Source organism: Cygnus atratus, chromosome 10, assembly GCF_013377495.2.
Source record: "Cygnus atratus isolate AKBS03 ecotype Queensland, Australia chromosome 10, CAtr_DNAZoo_HiC_assembly, whole genome shotgun sequence".
Classification (NCBI taxonomy): Eukaryota; Metazoa; Chordata; class Aves; order Anseriformes; family Anatidae; genus Cygnus; species Cygnus atratus.
In genome coordinates this window covers 6,951,317-6,973,766 of record NC_066371.1, presented here as the reverse complement: position 1 = coordinate 6,973,766, position 22,450 = coordinate 6,951,317, and the positions used below count along the sequence as shown (strand labels likewise).

Here is a 22,450-nt window from a genome sequence, read left to right as displayed (position 1 = left end):
TGGTTATTTTCTTTTTAAAGTAACTTCTGCACGGCAGCTGGGCCGGTGTTAGCTACACTTCCTGGGTGCTCCTTGCTGCTTGCACTAACTTCAAGGTGGGCTGTCCTGGTGGCAATGACCAAAAACCCTCACAAACACTTGCGGGGACAGACATTTTTCTGCTTTTCTCCTTTTTGTTTTCCCTCCCCCATGCCAAACACTGTACATGCTCCTTGCTCCTGTCACCACAACGTGTCTCCCATCTGGTGCCATTTCCATTCCTTAGCTCAGGAGGGTCAGTGTGTGCATGGGCTGTTATTTTGGTGATTTCCAGGTGAAACCCATGGTGCGACTCACGTGCGTGCGTTTTTGCTTATTAGCTTTTCCAGGCAGCCGCTGGAGGACCACACCGCTTTTCCGTGGCTGTAAGCACGCGGCTTGTGGCAACCTGGCTATGGCACAAGGTACAAACGAGGCTTACACGTGTCGAGTGGTGTACTTACAATTCGGGGGACGCAGGGTGCTCGGAATGAATTGCTGTACATATAAAATATAGCGAAGCGGAAAGCAATGTGAGGGAATTAGGCCACAGCACAAAAACACCTAATATTGATTTTAGCTACAAACCGTAGTTTGATTATGGCCCATAAGGTAGAAGCAAGACTCCCCGAGCTTGTCATTTCTCATACATGCAGCGATATTAGGAGGTATCATCGCTGAGGAAGGAAGAGCCCAGCACCAAGAAAAGTAAGAGAAAGAGAAAGAGAAAAGTAGAAAATTTAGATTCCCTATATTAAAGGTGAAAGAAAGAAAAATCTTCATATTTTATCTTAGAATAAAGAAAGTTTATTTTTCCAGTCAGATTGTCTAGGCTTCACCCAAATATAAGGCTGCAAAGACAGCAGTTGTTATTATCGTGACATAAAGAGACATCTAAGAGGTGATTCATTAACCCAGACAACGAGAGCATCCATTCTAAAAGACAGCTGGAACAGCGACACAGAATGTCATAGAAAAAACATTAACAATCAAACAACAACGAAAAATAAAGTCCACCAGAGACCACAACATTAAAAATAAGTACAAAACTCATTACAAAAATATACAGCCTCATAGAGAAGCACGTTCCAATCGAGTCAGAAAAATATTGGAACTTAACATTATTAGAGGAACCGTTTGTGACTGCAGCGAACAGAACGAAGAGAGGAAGGAGTCCCAAATGTTACAAGGATATTTCTTTACAGTAGTGAGGCCCCTGTATATTAAATCCTTGCTTGGAGAATGAACATTTTAGTGGTTTAGCATTAGCCAAAATAAAATTGGTGTTGGATTTTCATCCTCAGTGCAACAGACATATGCTTTGAGATGTGAAGCACTTAATTTACAGGGTATGTATGCAGTCTAGCATATGATACAGTACTGTACATCCAAAGGAGTATAGGAAAAGACAAAAGTAGAAAGAACATTACAGAATTTCAGTGCCATCATTGAACCTTCTGGTGTGCTATTTATATTACAGAAGTGTAAACCCACAACTTCCCTTCCGTATCATTAAATACTTCAATTGTTTGTTGGTTATACTCTGAATTGGTCATTTAAAGTTAAATAATGAACAGAGTGAGCAGAAATGCTCAAACTTGGTACAGTAAATAAAAAGAAAATCTAGTTCATAAATTGTGCAGAATGATTTTGGTTTTGTTATTAGGACATGGAGTGAATGATAAACACAGAACTTACTGACACAGAAATAACCCAAATAAGGGGAGAAAAATATAAAGGACATCCCTTCAATCATCAGTTTCTATAGAAACCTCAAAGACCTTTGGTTGGGAGTAGCCCTCCATCGAGGGCACAATATTTGACAATTATCTCAAATAAATAAGACATAATTATAATATTAAATAGTGTGCTAAGTTAAGCCACCCAGCAATCCAACCTCCGGGGGGAAGAAAAGGAATTCTAATGCAATTCTTAGTAAGAAACAAGGACTGAGTGTTTCCCCCAAGACGGACACGAGAGCACCTTTTCATAACCTCCACACCTTTTCAGACCTTACAAATTAACAAGTTGAAAACAGCAGACTGTTTAAAGGGGGAGAAAAGGGCTCAGGAGGCCAAATCAATATATTTTTGTAGTAAAGCTTTTCTTTTTTTTTTTTTTCTTAAATAACTTTATAAATATTTACATAAATATTAAGGGAAGGCAAAAATCCCATAAGCCATCTTGGCATTCATGTCTATGGATACAGACAAGAACTAAGAGAATTAACAAAAATTCACTGCTTCAGAATAACAAATCAGGATCCCAGTTTTTGCATTGATTAGAAGTAGAGACCTATTTGAAACAACAATTCAGCCGCTGAGAAACAGTTTGGCACAGTTCAATGACATTCCTTGTTTGGCTGGACAAGACAATAAGGTTTTTTGTTTTGTTTTGTTTTCCTCTCTGATCACCAAAAATACTGCTATGATGATCTTGCCTTACACTGCGCCCCAAGTCCATGGAAGCAAGCAAAGGATGAAATGTGTAGAAAATTCAGCACAAGCGAGGCAATTAACCATATGTTGCAAAGGTTGGTAAGACACTGGTGAGAAAGGAAAATAAAAAAGAATTCCCGCTTCAGATCTTGAGACAAATCATTCATGGAGTGATGCCAGGGAAGAAAGGAATGTTTTCATAGTTTGACCCACCATATTCTGGGACAGAGCCATCTCCACGTTTCAGAAACAGGCGGACCCTGCGGCCACCATTTTTAATCAGTTCGATGGCCCGAGCATGCTTCATGTTCTTGGTAGTTTCACCGTTGATCTCTAGGATTTCATCACCGATCTGTAAAAGCAATAAAAGAGAAGAGTCTAAGATTAGAAAGTAACCTGCAAGAGGGCCACCACCAGCACATCACAAAGAAGACAGTGTCCACAGCAAAGGTGGAAGAAGAAATATGCAGCAGGTAAGTCTACACGTGCCACACTCCTTCCAGTGACAGCTACTGCCACAGCTGTGAGTCCACAAAAACCAGCATGCAGAGGAGACATGAAGAAAACAGAAGGCTTGAAGTGTTGAACTATTTCTCTGCTATTTCGTAAAACCACCTTGCATTTTTGTATTGCTTAATAACTAGATCTATGTTAGAAGCAGTATTGTTTTATTTTATTTTGATTATTTTTAAGATTTTGGTCAAACTTGCTTGTTTTACAGTCTGCTGTAACCAGCACGTTCAAATATTTTTGAGGTCCATTTCTCACTTGGATACAGATACCTGGTATGAACCAATAAACCTGCTTTTGTAAATATAATTTATCAGGATAGAAAAACAGGGCTTGGAGGAGCTTGTTAAAACATTAGCTTCCACACAGCAGCAATGATTTATTTTCATCAGCAAAAATTTTAGACTTATAAATCTAGCCCTGGCAACAGAATTTTGAAAATGCCCTGTGTGTGATTTATCTGTAGTAGACAAAGACATGTTGTAAAGTTATTATGCATTCTCTATCAGAGGAGCATGGAGTGCATAAAACTTGGCAATTTACTTTTTCTGTAGGCATTTTATAACATATGATTGTGCTATAACATTTGTAATTTAGGTGATATGCAAAGTTAACAGCTAATACTCATTAAAAACTATACTGTAATTTTTTAACCCATCAGTCAACATATATGAATGGTCCCTCACCACTCTACCCAGCAGAGGAGAGGATCACGTAGGACAACCAAATTCTCTTTTCATGGCTCCAGCTTTAAAGGAGCTGGCAAAGACTGTGATTGTAACATTTTGATTACCATGCATATCTTTGTTAGGCTTAAAAAGTCAGTTTATATATTAGAATTTGGAAATCTGGGTTGGAACAAGGATGGGGTGAAGTCTTCCAATGCATGTGCACTTTTATAGACTGTACATAAAGAATGAAAGAAAAGTCACTGATAGAAGTAAATCTATTGCTCCTTTCAGTTACAATTTCATTTCCCATTAGCTGGCAAAGCAGAAGGCGTGCCTGCAGGGGAGAGGCAGGGCAGTCAGCTTATTGCAAAGCACTGTGTTTTTTAAATCTGTTTGTGCATACCCTCATCTTCCCACATCTCTCAGCTGGACCATCCTCAGCTAGTCGCAGCACGTACAGATCCATATTATACTCCCGGCCGCCTCGCAGGCTAAAGCCAAACCCTTTGGCTCCTCTTTCCAGCTCAACAGTGTAAAAATCTTGGTCCTGCTGGAGGGAAGACAACATATGTGCAATTCAACAGAAAGTTAAATGCTTCTCTATTTCTCATTTCGAAATTATTCAACCAGTGAACGTTATTATTTCTGGAACTCGTTAAGTACAAAAATAAAATCGGTGGATTTTTCACACACACAAGCATTTTCTGCTTCCTCAGTCCCAATCTGCAGAAGAAGGCTAGGATGACCTCGCTCCTGGTGTCAGGTTCTAGTTAGCTGGTACATGGGACAAGTCTACACCACGGTGCTGTCTTCTCCTTTTTGTTACCACCTCTTCTATTCCTTTGCAAGAAGATCAGAAGCACATGTACTGTTTTGTTCTACAACACAATGCTGTTGGCGTAGGGATGTTTTGAAGTCCATAACGGAAGAGGTTACTTCTGGGATGGCCAGTGGCAAGGAAAGATAACAGTGAAATAACCTCTCTAATAAGGTACTGTCTGCAAAACCAGGAACATGTTGGCCATTACCCGTTATTAAGTTTTGCTCTTTTTGTTCTCTGATTTTATCACGTGCACACAACAGTACTTTGTGGAGAGCACCCTCCAAACATACACTTCCACAAACAAAACACATCAGTTATTACTGTAGTAAAAATGTTAGCTTTTTTTTTTTTTTTTTTAAGTCATTATGAGAATGCATTGGAAATGCTTGTCAGATGAAACAACAGCAATACATATTAAGAAACTAATCAGCAAATCCCTCTCCCTCCAGCAAACAGACTGAGGGAGAGCAGCTTCCCAGTAGGAATTTTCGAGGGAAATGTTTGAACACAGCCCTTCAGCAGACTGGAAGCAATAGTCTGTGGTAAACAAAGCAATTAGGAAGGCACTCCTTACCTGAGCTGCTTGGGGCTGTTTGAAATCAAACTGGGATTCCTGCTTTGGTTTGGTGTTGTTCCTGCTGCAGTGAATGAAACAAAGAGGGAGAGGAAAAATACAGCTCATGGAATGTGAAGGTGATTAAGAAGTAACCAAACAGAGCGCATGGCAAGATGCCCTCCTCAAGGAAAACAGTCTGACCTGGTTTCCTGCGGTATTTGCTGAGGAGTATGTGTGGTGGTAATTGTAGCAATTTTTTCTGCATTGGTCAATAAAGTAGCATTGGAGGATTCTGCAAAACAAATTTTATTTATTTATTTTTCATTATGAAGGAAGACCATTGGCTATGCGCTGAAAAATGAAATTTGCAAAGTCATTTCACTGGAAAGCATCAACATGTTTTTTTGTTTGTTTGCCTTTTTTTTTTTTTTTTAAGAACTGGAAACTGGCTCAAAATTTCCCGAATCCAAAATGAACAGGATAAAGTCTAAGCTAAGTCATAGCAATTATGTATATAAAACTGTACAGTATCCCATTGCATAGAAATATTGGCCTTTAAGTTGCACATTGAAACTTAGTACGATCCCTCACAGAATTGCAGAATGATTTGGGTTGGAAGCGACCTTAAAGATACGCTGTATCAGCCTGTCCAAAGGCCCATCCTCAAGGGTCTGCTTTTTCTGGTATCTGTCATCAGATGTACAAAATCACTTTCTACCCTTCTTCTCTGTAAGAAAAAAAAAAAAAAAAAAAAGCCTTCCAAACACTAAGCCCTTCTAAACACTCCTAACGAGCTAGGAAACATCGTCACATCACTGCTGTTGTTGTAGCCTATGCTCTTGAAAATGTCAAGGCTTTAGTGAAAACATCATATTTAGTTTCATCACTGAATAAGTTAAGTAGAAAAGAATGTGTGTTCCAGAAACCACCACAGCCAACCACCACAACTAGTGTAGAGCAGGGAGTCAAATATTTCTATATATCTGTATAATGCATACATAGTATATTTATAATTTATTTTTACGCAAATGAGGCTTTTTCAATAACCAAAGGCATCACCATGATCATCAATCTAAAGGGAAATCCAAAGACACTCAATTGGAAAAAAGAAGAAAAGTTAAAAAAAATAAATAAATTCTGCGTTAGACACAGAACAAAGACTGAGTTGCGAAGGAAGGGTTGAAGAATGCTTTGTCTGTTATATAACGGCACGAATTCCAAAATTCCAATCATTAAAGTCTCCAAATATGGAAGGTTGGCTGGATTAATCTTAAAGTAGCAATAACTATTCCATGGATTATGAGCTTAGCAGTACTTCCTCCATCACAAATTGCAATCAGTAGGATTGAGATGTGGCTTTTATCTAATGCCTTACAAGGTGATATTGAATATGGCTAAACCCCAAACTTGCTGAAATATGTCCTTGAAATGCCACCCACTGGTGCCTGAGCACTCAAAGATGCACAAAGGGATGTGGAACTGCCTGCACCAAATGCATCAATGGCTCTGGGTACCGTTTAAAAAAAGGGTCACTAAGAGAATGCAGAGAAGAGGATTAACCTCAAAGCTTAATTTACACCATGATGAAGGACTCCCAGCCCAACGTCAGCACATGCAAAAGCCATGTTTCTCCATGCAAAGCAGGAGGTGCTTCCAAGTGATTTCCTCACTCCTGCTTCAGAAACAGGGAAGGGAGTTGCTGTAGACATGAGTTAAAAGTGACCATCAAGCTGCTCCTCACGGTACAGCATGGCAAAATGGTCCTCTTGCTATTTTGGAGCTTTATCATAGACTTCAATAAATATAGAGTTAACTTAGAACTCATTTAAAACTCTAAAATTAAGGTCATGCGAATGTCATTAGCCAAATTTCAACACAATTTTGGAGGAAAGGCCTGGAACACATGCATATGGAACTCAACATATTTTCCAGAAATCCATATTGTATCAATCTGGAACTGAAAATAGTACTGAACAGTTTCAAATTTTGAATTGTTCTGGGGTGCCTGCAGGTCAGCAATCCCTGAAAACATCCTCCCACTGAATTCTGAGGAAGAGTTAGTGGTATGTGCTTAACCATTCGAAATGTTGAATGGTTACCTCGGACAAGGATGGACATTGGGACTGGAAAATCAGAGTCAACAGAAATACCTGCTCATTAGGCACAGCATTCCCAGTTAGTCACTGCAGTGGCAGGCACTTGCTCTTTCGTGGAACTGTTCTGCACACAGGACATCCCCACTACGTGCTATACTGACTTTATTTAGAAGAGGGCCATGGAATACAACTAATCACAAAACACTGATCAATACTTTTCAGGAGCAAAATCTAAGCTGAATGCACAATCAGTGGTTAAAAAAGATGCAGCTTGTTTCTTGAATGAATTTCTCTAGTTCAGTCCCTCTTAAAAAAAGGCACCATCAGACAACAGAAGCAAAATCTGGGTGGAAATATCTTGCTCTCCAGAATAAAATCACAAGGTTTTCTACCCTGCCCTTGTTTGCCTCATAAGCTCCAAGCATCTGGTAATTCACTTTATTGACTATGGAAAAAGCTCCCACTATTAAACAGAGTCCAGCTGTAATACAGATTTGCAGAAATGGGAGGAAATGGGAGGAAAAGCGGTGGTCATAGGTTTACTTGGATCTGGGAACCCATTTTATTTCACGGATTTATTTCAGTTGTGGAGGAACCTAAAAGAGCTGAAGGTTTTTCCTTTCTATAGCCGGTGCTTGTTAAGGGAAACTCAGGAAAAGGGAAAGAAAAAGAACTGTTGAAACAGATGGGTGCAAGGAGAGCACAGCTCCTTTGCCTGCAGCATTCTGCCCAAGTTAACATGCCCAAACCCATAGCATCTGGAGCCATAACATCTTCCAGACGAGAGCTGGCCTGTGTCCAGTGGCCCGGAGAGCAAGAGAGGCTCCTGGGTCTGCCTGCACCTCTTGGGGCAGGCATGACCAAAAGATGCCTTTACAAGGCAGTGCCGTCGTCAGCTGGCTTGTGTGAGACGGACACGTCCCTGTGTGTGGTTAAACTGTTGGATTTAACAAAGTAATTCTGTGTATTTTGTAAAGATGCCTTGATGCTAAAATCTGTCTCCAACTTCAGAAGGTCCTGAAACATGGTTAAGTGTGCTGTATTCACCCAGAACAAAGCCCCTGAAATCCTCCACAAATATTTGGAGATGAGATGAAGACGGGCTCCAAAGAAAAAGCAACTTTCCTCCCCTTTAGTAGGTCACACTAAGAATACCAAGTAGAGCAACAACACATCTTTGGTACAGATGTATCTTCACACCACTGTGCTGGGTCTATCTTTAGCCCACCCTATCCCATGAGGCAGGATTTGTGCATCATTTTTGCTAGTGTTTTAGACGCAGGACACATGCCAGCCACCATGCAAAACTGGAACAGAACACAAATACAGGAAAGGTTCTCTCAATAACTACAACAGTATATTCTAACATATACAGATTTCACCAACTTCTTGCACTATTCTGCCCTAGAATACACAGACACCAGTGCCTAATCTAAGGTTGTTTTTTTTGGCTGCTTGTACCCTTGCATCAGCCAGTAGCATGCTAACCCATCGTAATGCCATTGCAAATACACTCCTGTAGCGGTCTATTACAATGAGTTGGTGCAAGACTATCACACAGCAAAAACCATTGGGGGTTTTAATAATGTTAGAAGAGATTAGCAATGTGAGTTTATTGTGAGTCTTGTGATGAGCTTTAGTTTCACCTTTATCTGAGAAGCACAGCTTCTAATTTTTTTCCCATCAGAATACAATGTTAGACCCCTTAGACTTGCCAAAAAGCACCCCAAAATCAGAAGGCAACTAGAGAAATAAAACAACATTGAGACTGATTTCTTAAATCACATGTTTTCTGAGCAAACCTCTCACCATGTTTCAGAATGGTTGGCCTTACTACCCTTTGGAAATTAAATGCAGGTAGAGCTGGCAATCAGACTTTGAATTTACAGAGCTCAGCAAACAAAAAGGCTCAAAGCCTGCATTACTGCAAAAGAGTTGACTCCTTCCCAGAATTACAGTTCTCCATCTTCTCTAGGAATGCCTGATGTCAGTCACAGCTGGAGAGCTCCCTTCTAACCTAAGCAATTTAACAAGGTATTTTGTACACACATCTGCACGAACAAGGCTGGCTGAGCATTCCTGTCAGGATGCTACGTTCCTCTTCAAAAATATCAATGGATTAAAAGTTATTTCACATGTATTCTTTTTTCTTCAAAGATTCATCTGCCTAGATTTTGATCAGATACCAAAATAAAGGTAATGAACAATTCTTCTCCTGGTTCACCTTCCAGAGCTGGCACACACAGGCCAGCTCAGCCATTAGCCTGATTCACAGCCATTTTATTATTCATGAATATTTATTTTGCTGGAAGCAGTAAAGGATCACATCCCATTTGACCTGGTTGCTGCTAGACAGTAGGAAAATAAAGCCTTCATGCAAAACAGATCACCCTAAAGAGAAATAATTTATAACCAGATCACCTCTGGTCCTGCCCTGTTTTTATCCTATAGCTAAACAAAGCAGTCATGCTCTGTGGGGTAACCAAATCCCCGTTTCAGCTTACTACAGCCATAGAAAGGAGAGTTAGCAACTAGTGAATGTTTCCCAGAGAAAATCACATCATGTAACTCCTTCATTCTGCATTACAGATACCAGGCTCAGTTCACAGCTTCCCTCCGGTTCTTCGGAAGCGGTAAGTGCACTAGTGCTAGTCCAAACAGGCAGAGCGACAGCAAAATGCTTCCTGGCAGGCTGCAGGATGAAAAGGTCTCCTTCCAGTAGTTCTCATTGTGAGGAGACATCTGCAGTTCAGTCAGACTTTCTCAACCTTCCTTTCAAATTTAATCGCACTTTCTCTACGTTTAACTGAATGCAAGTAATGTCCTGTGCAACTCCAAGAAATGCTCATTAGCACTGCATCTGAGCTATCAAATTCTATACCCGTGGATTTAGCTTTAAAAAAGAGAATTTCTGAAAGAATTTCTGCTAAATGAGTACCCTCTGCGAACGTGTCCTCTGCAGAGCAGGACAATGAACAAATGAAATTCTTACAGTTTGGAACCAAAGCAATTTTAGCTCTGCTGCAGATGCTTCACGTATGTTTCTGCTCTATTCTTATTTGGCATCGCAGGTAGGGATTAATTTCATGAAACCGATACATAACGCAGACCCTCACTTGAACCAAACAATTCAATGATCTGAAAATAGTACCAAGTGTCAGCATATTGCCAGGCATCCTGCACATCCCCTCTCATCTGAAACAATGAGATCTCATCCAGGGGAACCCTTATGACTGTCAGCTGCAAGCCCACAAGCAGCTCCAGAGCCATTGCCATTTAATAAAGTCATTTGAAAATGTACTGAGATGGCTTCAAAAAGCAACTTATGCAGAATAAAAACAAATCTTCTTTTCAAACAGCTTAAAATATGACAAAGTGTTTATCTCTTTCTGTGATCTCTTTATAGCCTGTGGAAAGCTTCAGGGATCCCGTATATTACTGAGCATGCAGTGATTCTCAAAAATCCTGAAGCTCCATTATTAACCTAAGAATCAAATTAGAGAGTACCAAGATATGCATCAAATTTATGGAAGATTTTAAGGAGATACTTGGAGGAACACAATCAAATTGAATATAATTATTATTTTTTAAATGGAGAATCAGTATCCTCCTTTAAAAAAAATAGGGCTCCTACTTCTATAGAAAGAAAAGGGAAATACATCTATGGGACACTCACAACCCCTTGCTGCTAATTCCCAAAGTAAGAGTGGAAATCTTTATGCTTTTGCAGCTCTGACTGACGTGAAAAGCCCAGGAACAAAGCAACAACAGGGTGAGAAAACACAGCAGGGAACAAATACTTTACCATCTCCTGGAATGATGCGCAGAGTAACGGTGTTTCCCGCTTCCTTAATGAGGTTGACGATGTCTGAATGCGACTTGTTGGTGATGGAGCACCCGTTCACGGCCAAGATCCGATCGCCTACTTTCAGCTTGCCACAGCGGTCTGCGGGACTCCCTTCAATTATCCGACCTATTTTGTGAGGCATGGCCACACATGCATTTCCCGCTTTTGTATTGGTTTGGGGGTTGTTTTTGTTTTTGTTTGGTTTGGTTTGGTTTTAATTGTTTACATACGTGGGAATTACGGTGAAGGGGAAAAGGAGAAAAAGGGTTGAAAAGGGAAAGAGAAGGTTAAGGGTTAATTAATTAATGCATCAAGCAAAAGTTATTATAGGATAGCTTTGCTGCCAGTGTTCAAAACATTGGCAATCAACTAGTATGAGTGCACAATACTTCTTTTACAAAAAGGTGCTTGTTAACCCTCAAATCTCCCTCCCCCTTGACCTCTGTTAATACACGGTGAGCTTTTATGAACTACAACTGCACTTAGCAGCCCCACAATAACCCAAATCCCAATTTTATTTTTGTACCAGAAAATTGAAACTCTTTGTAGAAAACACAACCTTCCTCCTCCAAGATTACATCGGTGTCAGCCTCTCAAGTCTTTCCCTAAATCAATTGCTGTTCAAGCTTCTGCCAATGTTTTGTTCTTTCTCAATTCAGAAAGATGAAATCATTCTAGTCCGAGGAGGGAGCGCGCCTCCCTTTCTACCACAAAGACCCAATCTGTCAGCGCTGGATGGGGAAGCGACATGGAACGGTTTTCTTCCATTGTGAACAAAGGTACCACTAGGGAAGGCACAGGACCACTACAGATGGGCCAAGACTGACAAAAAAGGTAACCTGTTTGGTGCAGGCATCCACCTCAGCCTCTGTTAACCCCCACCCCACACTTTTACAATCCAAGATGGCATAAGGGTGGGAGCGGGGAAGGGATAAGGACCTCCTGATTTAAATACCTCTAAAACCACACGCAAAACCCGTGAGACGTCTGGCACTCAGAGCCAGAGCGCTTTAGGATGAATGTGTTTTGAAGACAAAACTCCCCTCCATGCAATTGGTTGGCCCCAGAAACGCAGGGTCTTCCACAAAATGCAGATTTGGGACACAGGAGCTACAGAACAGCACTCAGGTAAATCCTCTGGGCTTTTGTATGGCTTCGTTACGTGGGCAAGAGGCCCTCAGGCATGCAGTGCGTGGTGAAAAGCATGAGGTATGCGGAGTGGTCATCTGATACTTCACACATACACGATACATTCACCCTCAAGATGCACTTTCCCATCTGTGCTCTTATCTTTATTTGATTAGTAGTTTTAAACGTTGCTGCACGACAAACCCAGAAATGCCATAAAGGAGAACAGGCTAAGAAAAGGAATATGAAGTGAGAGAACATGGTTGGAAAGATGCAATGAAAACTAGCAGAAGGTGTTAATACTATTTGCAAATGGTGGGGGATTTTTTATCGTTGTTTTACTGTGATGTTAGAAAGTTTCCCTCTCTGGTGATACAGAAATCCATCCAGTATAAAGATTGTTTCAAGGGTATCTGAAATAAGCTCCTGAAATAAGGAAGGAGTTCCAGCTCTGGCCAATCTATGGGAAAATAGATGAGAGGCCACACCAAAGTGACCGAGGTGGGTTTCAGAACCAGTTTGGCCCATCTCTGAATACTACCTATGAAAGAAAAAAAAACTACAAAGCAGGCACAGAGCAAGCACCACATGGCAGAGGGAACACATCTCATGCAGAGTATTAGAAAAAAGCTGAACACAGTTGAAAAAATTAAAGGAAAAACAGTCACAGATCAACAGACCTCCATGAGAAGCCCCTGCACAGAAAACTTCCAGTTAGAGAGTATCTTGGGCTAAAACAAACACAACTCTTTACAATTTCAGGTCAAAGTTTCTCTGCAGAAAAGAGTTACAGCACAGCCTTCATACCGTAAAAGTTCTTTATGCATGTTTGAAATGCTTTCAGAAGATAAAAGCTCTCTCTCCGTTTTAGACTGAGCTCAGCTTATCGAATATTGCATTACACCGTTGTGTTCGGGCACCAAAATACCTATCCTGGAAGCACAGTTTCCAGCCATGAGGACAGCAGAAAGGTAGCTCAGCACCTGAGAGCTGACAGAACTCACTCCATCAGGTCTACACTGGACAATTCCCCCTTGCAACCTCTGCTGCTATGGCTGCCCAGAACGGTGTTTAGAAACGGTCTGCTCCATATCAATGCCTGCAAAGGAGGTGATGCTCCCTTGATCCCTTGTGCTTTTACTAGTGTAAGGGCACTGCCACTGGGTAACAGCAGGAAATTTCACTGGAAAAGAAAGGGGGGAAGGCCACTTTTTGCCACACACACCTGCCTGCCCCGGGAACAGTCAAGCTGTACAGGGAGACTGCAAGGTATTTTGTCTACAAAACACAACCCTGCTCTGAGAGGCAGCGTGAATATGGCCAAAGCACTTCTTCTGCCCTTCCCTTCCCCTGTAAAGTCAAAGTGGATGCTGCCTCTTGGAGACCATAGAAGGGAAGAAAGTGGCATTTCTGACTGCTTTCCTCCTTGCAATGACAATTCTGCTCTAGAGCAGGCTGTCCTGCGCACACGTGCAAAACCAACTTATTTGTGCTTTGCAATATATGACTCATTTGTTCTGTAAACAGAATGACGCCTCTTTTGCAACAACACCTGAAAACAAGTGTCTGTCTAGCAGAAGAGAGTCTTCAGAAAGAAACCATGACCACTGCTGTAAGGGCAGGATATCAAGAGTGACATTGCATGAACCTTGTTCCCTCTTGCTCTGAAGAAATAGGTTTGGGAAAAGGAGACACAAGGTGGAACGGGTCAAAAAAAATCTTTTTTTTTTTTTTTTGGTTAAACAATATCCTCCATTTAATGTCTCAGCAAGCACTATTAATTAAATTAATTAATTAAATTAATTAATTAATTTCCAGCCATCAGCACACTCACTTTGTAATGAGGATCAGAATAACCCTGATTGCCAAAGAGAAGTTAATCAGTTTAGGCATTACTGCTTTTAATGATGGCTCAATTCCACCATCAGGAGACACACTTCCTGCCACTTGCTCCCTTTCTGCATTACACAACAGCATCTCTGAGGGGATCCCTGGCTGCTCTCCTGAGAGCAAGCCCCAGAAAGGTGCCCAGCTTGCAGGGACAGCCCGTGCTTCGGGTAGCACCAGGAATTGCCACTGGTGGCATTTTTGCTCTTCAGGATGGGACTTCTCATTTTGCTTTTCTCGACTCAGTGCTGAACAAAACCCAGGAGGCAAACACCTACCAAGTCTCATCCTCTGATTAAGCCATTAATCACACAAATTAGGTCATACCCATGACTTTTAATTAAACATCCCCACTTGCCTCCTTGTGCTGCAGCACTCAAACCTGAGTCTCATTTGAGGGGCGCTGACAAACCCCAAGACTTACCGAACGTCGTCCCCGCCTCCGGCCTGCTCACCGACGAGACGATGACGAAGCCGAAGCCCTCGTTTTCGCCGCGGCGGATTTCCACGTCGTAGGGCTGGACCACGGCGCTGACAACGCCACTGCCTCCCCCGCCTCCGCTCCCGATGCCACTGGTGCTGCCGCTGCCCGAGCTGACGGTGTTGAGGGAGTTCTGGCTGCCCTGCGGCGTTCGCTTCTCCTCCGTCAGCGAGGCCGGCTGGTTGCTGCTGTGGTGGGATGAGGCTGGGGACGGGACTTCATTCTCTGCCTTGGGAACTGGGGAAGGAAAAAAAAAAAGACCATCTGAGGAAGCTGCACTGTTTAATGCTTGACAAGTGCTGCACACTGAGAAAAAGACAAAAGAAGAAAAAAAGCATAGAACCTGCTTTAATCCATAAATCATGACCAGTGGCTCCGTCCTCCATCTCCTTTTGGATGTCACCGCAGCTCTGTTCAGTGACAGCACCGACCACACACCCACATCCACTGCTGTTTATGGTCATGCAGCCAAAGCCTTCCACTACCACATCCCCTCTTCAATTACATATGTGCAACTGTGTGTATGTGCACAAGCCGTGGGGAGACACAGTAATACCAAATACCCATCACTCAACACTTGGGTATTTTTTTTTAACTCAATGCTATCAGTTGGGTAGCACTGAGTGTTTTTAATTAACGTGATCATGATTAATAATAACTACCCACACTAAAACAAAACAATTGTGAACTAAGCTTTTCTGAATGGAGGAATCAGCAACTTTCATCTGTACAGTCTGTCACAGTTGGGGGGAACCTTTAAACATTATTAACATTAATATTAAGCAAGTGTTTAACAGCAACTGAAGTTGGAGGTGGTATTAGTTTAAAATCCAATCAGCTAACACAAGGCTTGAAGAAATCTCAAAAAATCTCTTAGTCCACACTACTCAAGTCCAGGCCAACAATGCTTACTGTCAGTCCCGGCAGATGTTTGTCTAATCTGCTGTTAAATATCTCCCCAGGCAATCTATTGGTTGTAATATCTAACTTAAATCTTCCCTGCTGCAACATAAGGCTATTATTTCCAGTTTTATCTTGCAGGCATATGGAGAACATATTATTCCCTTCCTCTTTGCAGCAGCCTCTTATAGTCTTGGGGAGTTTAACACCTCCTCCCCCTTGTTTGCTTTAGGCTAAACAATCCCAATTTGTTCGATATTTCCTTGCAGACCATGTTTGCTAGAGCTCTCCTCATTCTCCCTGGTCCTCTGGACTCCCTCCAGTTGGGCGCCCTCCAACTCAAACATGTCTTTCTTGACGTGCTGGACCATGTTGCAGCTGAGAGATCATCTGCTGGGAAATCAGGAGAGTTCCCTGCTGCCTACATTCCAGCAGCGTTTGTCTTTACCTGAGCCAACCCCAGGTAACACTCGTGGCTTACAATAATTTCCGCTTCTATTTACCCAGCCAGTTCTCCACAGTCCATTTGTGCAGCGGAGAGCAGCATATTGCACTTGTCCCCACTGAATGGCTGACTCCATTAATCAGCTCACTTCTCCAATTTGTCTGGTGAATAAAAATCAAGTTGAAGATCTTAAAAGCAACAACAACAAAAAAATGGATGGCAAACACAAAATCTAAAGCTGTAAACCCATGATCTAAAGGAAAAGAACTTTTAAAATATTATTGGAAGGCGGTACTTATTTGCATTTATATACTCGAAGTATGTTCTAAATACATAATATTCTACATATTAAGAATGCATTCTACATATTAAGAATGCATAAACATTCCCTAATGTGAATCTCAGGACAAGGAGCACCCATTTAGGTGAACAATCTTTTGCTACTGGCATATAGATGAGCAGAGGAATAAGGGACCAAAATTCGGGAAGAGGTTTCTCTGCGAAGTTGTGCTGGAATTTAAAAGCCCACAAATATAAGGTGAAAAAAGGGTTCCTGAATAATTTATACTAGAGTAAGTGTCCACATTTGAAATGATTCGGAAATAGCTCTGAACAAGCCCCTGAATGAAATATCAAGGGTTTATACCAAAATCTCTCATGCATCTAAATCTTTTATAATTTCCAGCCTGCAGGGCTATAAAACTGGAAAACGCATGCACAGAAACAATACCAAAAATCCAACTGCCCTTCCCTTCATCTCAACCCTTATCTCCTAAAACTTTTCTCGCAATGGCAGCTCTGCGTCAGGAATGAAAGATGTGCAGCGTGCACCACACCTAGCATAACTCAGCATAATCAAGCCTCTCTGTTACAAGGAACATGCAGTCCCTGTGCTACCTGCCTGGATCAGTGATGCTTACAGTTCTGCATCCTGCAGTGGAGTTGACTACATAGCACCACCACACCTGAAGCTTCTCCTGCAGCTGGGACATCAGCCACCACACACCGATCCCCTACCTCGCTCTGCCCTTGCCTCCTCTCCTGTGGACTCTGGAGCATCTTTTCCCTCCCTCCCTGTTTAATCGTTGTTATCAGGCAGCACAATTATTTTGGGAAGAAAACAAAAAACACAGGCAGTCAGACACCGTTTCTGTCACTGTATGGATCCAAATAAAAATGATATGTTGCAACTAAACAGTTCCCCATTTTACCAGAAACCTTCACAAAGACTAGAAGACAAGTGAAATTGAGAGAGCCTTGACTAGAAACAAAATATTTGATACATATTTGATCAAGAACAAAAAAGGCTAAAAATAGCCAAAAGAGAAAGAGTAACACCGCATCCCCTGAGTTTTTCCAGTATTACAAGGAGGAGCATTTGTTCTTTAAACTGTTGGCTGAACAGACGGAGTCTGGCAAGAAAATCTAGCCCGCTGAGCAGCACTGCAGCTTACCTGTGTAAACTACTTTGCGCCTGACAGTCAGATTGACGTGACCTTGTTTGGCTGCCTGTTGCATAAGCTGGACGACGAGCTGGTGCGATTTCCCAACAACGGGCGTCCCATCCACACAGATCAGCTCATCGCCCGATCTCAGGCGGCCGTCAGCATCAGCAGCACCCAGCGGTACAATGTGACCGATGTAAATCTGATGAATTAGCACAAACAGGAGAAAGGAAAGAAAGAAAGAATGATAAATGAGAACAGTAGATGCTCAACAGCCAGCTAGAAGCGAATGGCACACAAATTTAGCAGGGGCCAAAATTGTTGACAACTGTCTGCTGGTCAGGAGAGTCGGTCCTGTGGAAAACAGCTCCACATTAATCTAGCCCTATTGTGAAAATTGTAATCAAGATACTGACATCTTTTTCCTTTAGGCAGTCCTCTCACTCTGCTGACAGACAGCCTTGGGAAATGCATTCAATCAGACAGTAAGCAGAGAGAAGGATGGTTAAAAGCACCGGGAGCCTTGTCAGGGAGGCTGAGATTGAATTATCCTTTCAGTTGCCTCTAGGGTTTACAAGTTCAGTCCCTTCAGCCTGTCCACCAGTGCAGTTTTGGTTTACCTTCAGTGAGCTCAGCAGAGTTGCTCTGGCATGAGAGGGATTCACGGGCTCTCTTTCCATAACAGCCAAAAGAATTTTGGCAGGAAAATATGTGGAAATTTATGCTGCTACTTACTAGCTTTGACCTGCACGGTGTATGATACCTTTCAAGGCACTGGATTTTGGTAAAGAAGCTAAACAAATACAAGAAATGAAATTGAGTAAATAGAAGGACGACCACTCTGAGGTCTAACAGTGGAAACTACCTGTAAACTTGACCAGGACAACCTTTCCTCAATATCCGGGCAATTCCAGATGTATGTGTTTTCATCTGGGCTATCACAAAAACAAAGAATAGCAGAGGAAGTCATACCCATTTCAAACGTGGGGGTTCAGTTGGTTTTTGGGGGCACAGTGGGGAGGAGATGTGAGGTATATGGTCATAGCCCATTAATTATTTAAACAAAGATGCCACAGTGCAGTTCTGCACATCTGTGTGTGCTATTGCTGTGATTCTGGAAGATGTCATGAGTTAAAACAAGCCAACTTCTTGAGGTACTCACAGGTTCTCCAGGCTCATTTCCACCCAGAATCCTAAATCCAAAACCGGTTTCCTTTCTCCATAGAAAGATATCCTGCTCTTGATAATCTGGAACTGAAGGGAAAGAGGGAAAACTGTTATTTTAAATCAAAAACACAACTTTATACCCGTATCAGGACTACTCTGATGTACGTGTAGAGGGATCTGTTGCACGATTTTATTCATTAAATGAGGTGGTCTTGAACTTTTAGACATAATGAAGAATATTTATAGGTTTAAGTAGCGAAGGATTATTAATTAAATCACTACTAAAAATTATCCAATGCTTTCTACTTTCTAGGTGTCTAATTGTGAGTTTGTTTATCGCTGTAGTATTTCCTTCCATCAATATTAGCATCATTACCCAGAGCAAGAGCCTCTTCCAAATCATCAATAAATGAATGTGCACGACAGAGAATCACTCTGCCAGAAACAATACAGCTGCCTCCTCTTTCACAGGAGACAAAAGAGCTACTTGTTATGACTTCTACTGTTTAATTAACTTTCAGAAGCATAGTTTGCTATCCGTCTACTGACACTTATTTAAATAACTACAGGACAGATCCCCAACTGGTGGAAAACAGAAGGGGTCCTCTCAAAACAGTGCAGCTCTCCAGACTTTCACTTGCTCATGTACAGGTTTTATTAAACCAATGAACAGACAAAAACAGCTGGAAACATAAAAAAGAGACCAGCCCTACCTACTCATTAGCATGGAACACCAGCAAGGTTTTTACAATGAATATTGCATACTGTGAAGTACTAACCTTGAAGTGTAGTTGAACAGAAATATTTTACATTAACTTATTCATGGTTGCTTTCATCCCTTTCTTAAAAATGCAAAATTAATTGCTAACATTAAATCATATCAGAAGACAACTTCAGGTTCATTTAATATTTATTGGTTAGTATCTATAACATTGACTAATTTTGTAATGATCCCCTCCCAGAATTTATAATTAACGATCAAAAAAGCTATTCCTTTACAAGTCAGCTGCCTGTATCTTTAGTAAAGAAACCAAAGCATATCATCCAGAAACATTATTTCATTACGTGCAACTCAGATACAGGATGCAACACATTCGATAAAACACGATCTAGTTTTCTGTATCTACGAGCCGATAAACGGGATGTTTTCCACTGGCATCAGCGAGTGTCAGACTGGGCCCTGACTGCATTTTACACTGCCGGTGCCTGTTGGTTTGGGTCTGCTCTTTTGGGGCTTCTCAGTGTTAAGACTTTTCTCTGGCTCTGATGCTTTCTCTTCAGTGACTCACCAATGGGCTTAAAATACAATGGGAATTCAAGACCTGGGAATACTAAAAAATTAAAAAAGAGCAGGTGAGTGCTCAGGCACACGGCTGGTTTGACATACTCATTCATATCGGTTTCTCGCCCTTGGTTTTACGTACAATATTTTCACATTTTAATTGTTTGCAGTTATAAACTGAGCTTGAGACCTGTGCACATTACCTTACTGAGCTTGAGGCTAATTTTTGCCCAGCTACAATTACAGAACATCCAGGTGCTGAACGCGCTGGAAGCCCGCATTGTTCATCAGTTAAAACTAGCAGGCTGGAGGCAGCTTGCCATCCCAGGGAAATGCGGCACAACAGCAGAACACAGACAATGAATTAATTGCTGTTTGTCACTGCCTTCAGTGAGTGGGAGCGTGAAGAGCAGACACACTCGGAAGCGCCTCTCTAGCACTTCGTAGGCTTTTTTGGCAAAGGCTGGCCCCAACCAATTAATAGCGCGTGTTGGATCTGTCAGAGGCAAAATGGCTTCTGCAGAGAGCTTCAGCGTGGGCCCGTTTTTCTCGGCATCTCTCAACACCTTCCCATTTGTCAGCTCTCCAGCCTCCCTGAACGATGCCGTATGCTCCTGGTTCGGGTACCAGCTAGCCCATTAGCGGCCGCTGGAGATAGCAGCGAGCCGAGGTGTAACAGCGGGGCCAACCCTCAGCAACACAAAGACAACTCATATGGACCCCAAGAAACAAGTTCGGTCATGTAATGCTCCTTCTGCTGGGAGGATTACAGAAGGGTGAAACACAGACATAAACGTATAGACAGCACACGTTTACACAGTGTGAGTATGAACCCAACAAAACCCCTTTTACCGCTTTTTGCTCCAGCTCTGCAGTACGGTGATGCACTGAGAAAACCCCATCCACCTCCGTGCTTCCACACAGCCGAAGTAGGACCACCTGCCGCTAACTGTGGCCACGCTGGAGAACCACATTAGGTTCTCTGCTATTCAGTAGTGCTTCCGAGGAGCCACCTTCCCTACTTAGAAAATGTCATACTGCTGCTGAACTTATACGTTTAAAATGAACGAAAAGTGGCCTCCAGGTGTCATTCATAACATCTTTGCACCTTGACCAGATCTCAAGCTGTCTGACTCTTTCAGAAAAATCATCTACAGAGCCCAAATGGGTAAAATTTGCCAGTCTGCTCATCCTGTCCTAAAACAGACTGCCTGGAGAGCGTCACAAAAGTGGTAAGAAGAGTTCTGCTGGGGCCAGAAGACAGAATGGAAGGGGAGGCAAGCGCCGTTTCATGATGGGAACAGGAAGGTGATGCCCCCACTACCACCGCCTATGGGATCCGCTGCCAGCCAGTACACAGTCAAGCAAATACTTTGCACCTCCACGGCTAACCTCGGCGCACGGCCCCGCCAGACGCCCACGGTGAAGAGGAGCCCCCCGCCACAGAGCAGCAATGACACCAGAACAAGACATCACAAGACACAGATACATTCTCGGCACAGTCTTACATTCTCCAAAACTCGTGGAATTGATTTCTCTCTCTCTCTCACCCTTGCTCAGTCCAGTTGCAGGCGAAGGTGACATAGCTGTAACATTAATTTTACAGTTTTGCAAAGCTTAATGTATCTGCTTTCTTGTTAGTTCATTTAATTAATTTAGACTGTATGGATAGTGTTAGGCTTTCATGCATGTAATTGCTAAGGTTATAGCTACCATGGATAATTACATACCAACTTTCACGTCTATTTGCACATGTCTGTGTACATGGGATACATTATACGCACACATGTTTTATTCACATGCATGCAGGTACATTTGAGAGACCTTTTTTGTTCTCAGAGGAGGAACCTATTTGAGAACACCTTGGAAATACTTTTCTACCAAAAAATATTCAACATCATGACACAATAAGTTTTCCAAATGGAAATAGCTTTCTCTAACGTTAAAAGAAATTCTAAATACATAGTGATGAACAATGAAATCAGTGGTTAATTAGCAGTGTTTTTAATTAAATTTCTCCTATACAAACCTTAGTAATTATCTCACATTATATATATAAAAAATCTCCCTGGTGTGATATCAGTTTCAAGAAAACATGGATTCAGAAATAATCAGTATGAGTTCGCTTTAGTCACTAGCTCATTTGAGGCAGCAACACTTTCAGTGACTCATAGCTTGGCAATGCAGAAAAGTTTTAAGGCCCAGATTCAGCGAAGTATATGAGGACAAGCTTGAAATTATGAGTGAATAGTCTCACTGGAGCTGATGGAGAGTTTCAGTGCTGAAAATTCCCGTGATTTAGCCATAAGTCTCGTGAGATTCCATATTCACTGGAGAGCCCCGCTTTCTAAACTATCCCAGTGCAGGAAAATTGCAAGTTTTCTTTCTTTTTCATCAGCCCTTCTGATTGCACGGAAAGCTTTAGAGAAGGCTGCAGCATGTTCCTGCCAAGAAGACCAAGTCCTGCCACTGAGGTCTGGGAAGATGCACTGCTCTGGGCTGAGCCACGGACCGAGCTGGTGCCAGACGAACATCAGCAAAGCCTGCTCACAAGCCAGCTTTGTAAACTGCTCTGCAGCCTCTGCTGCTCCTGCAACGTGCTGCGAGCACTACGGTCCTTCCTAGCAAGACATCCTCTAAGGGCATGGCCACATCTGTGTGCCCAAGTGTACGATTGTAACCGTTTGTCTCCTGCTCATGTAATAAAAGGACATAACCCTACCAAAGGCCCTTTACTAACTATTGTCTTCACAGTC

At 42.1% G+C, this 22,450-nt stretch overlaps 1 protein-coding gene across 27 annotated transcripts in view; it reads right to left on the bottom strand.

The window, feature by feature from the left end:
• Positions 1-22,450, bottom strand: part of MAGI1 (membrane associated guanylate kinase, WW and PDZ domain containing 1) — a 326,290-nt gene that overhangs the window by 4,609 nt on the left and 299,231 nt on the right. For 4 of the 27 annotated variants that reach the window (XM_035546644.2, XM_035546645.2, XM_035546660.2 and 1 more), the window contains 8 exons: positions 18,408-18,499; positions 17,255-17,447; positions 14,399-14,692; positions 10,918-11,121; positions 5,218-5,308; positions 5,035-5,098; positions 4,041-4,187; positions 2,670-2,808 (listed from right to left, as the gene is read on the bottom strand). In XM_035546644.2, coding sequence (XP_035402537.1) covers positions 2,670-2,808; positions 4,041-4,187; positions 5,035-5,098; positions 5,218-5,308; positions 10,918-11,121; positions 14,399-14,692; positions 17,255-17,447; positions 18,408-18,499 — 1,224 coding nt within the window. Of the gene's footprint in view, positions 1-606; positions 696-2,669; positions 2,809-4,040; positions 4,188-5,034; positions 5,099-5,217; positions 5,309-10,917; positions 11,122-14,398; positions 14,693-17,254; positions 17,448-18,407; positions 18,500-21,202; positions 21,281-22,450 lie in introns of all 27 variants that reach the window. The other 23 variants (XM_035546638.2, XM_035546639.2, XM_035546641.2 and 20 more) reach the window with 17 other exon arrangements.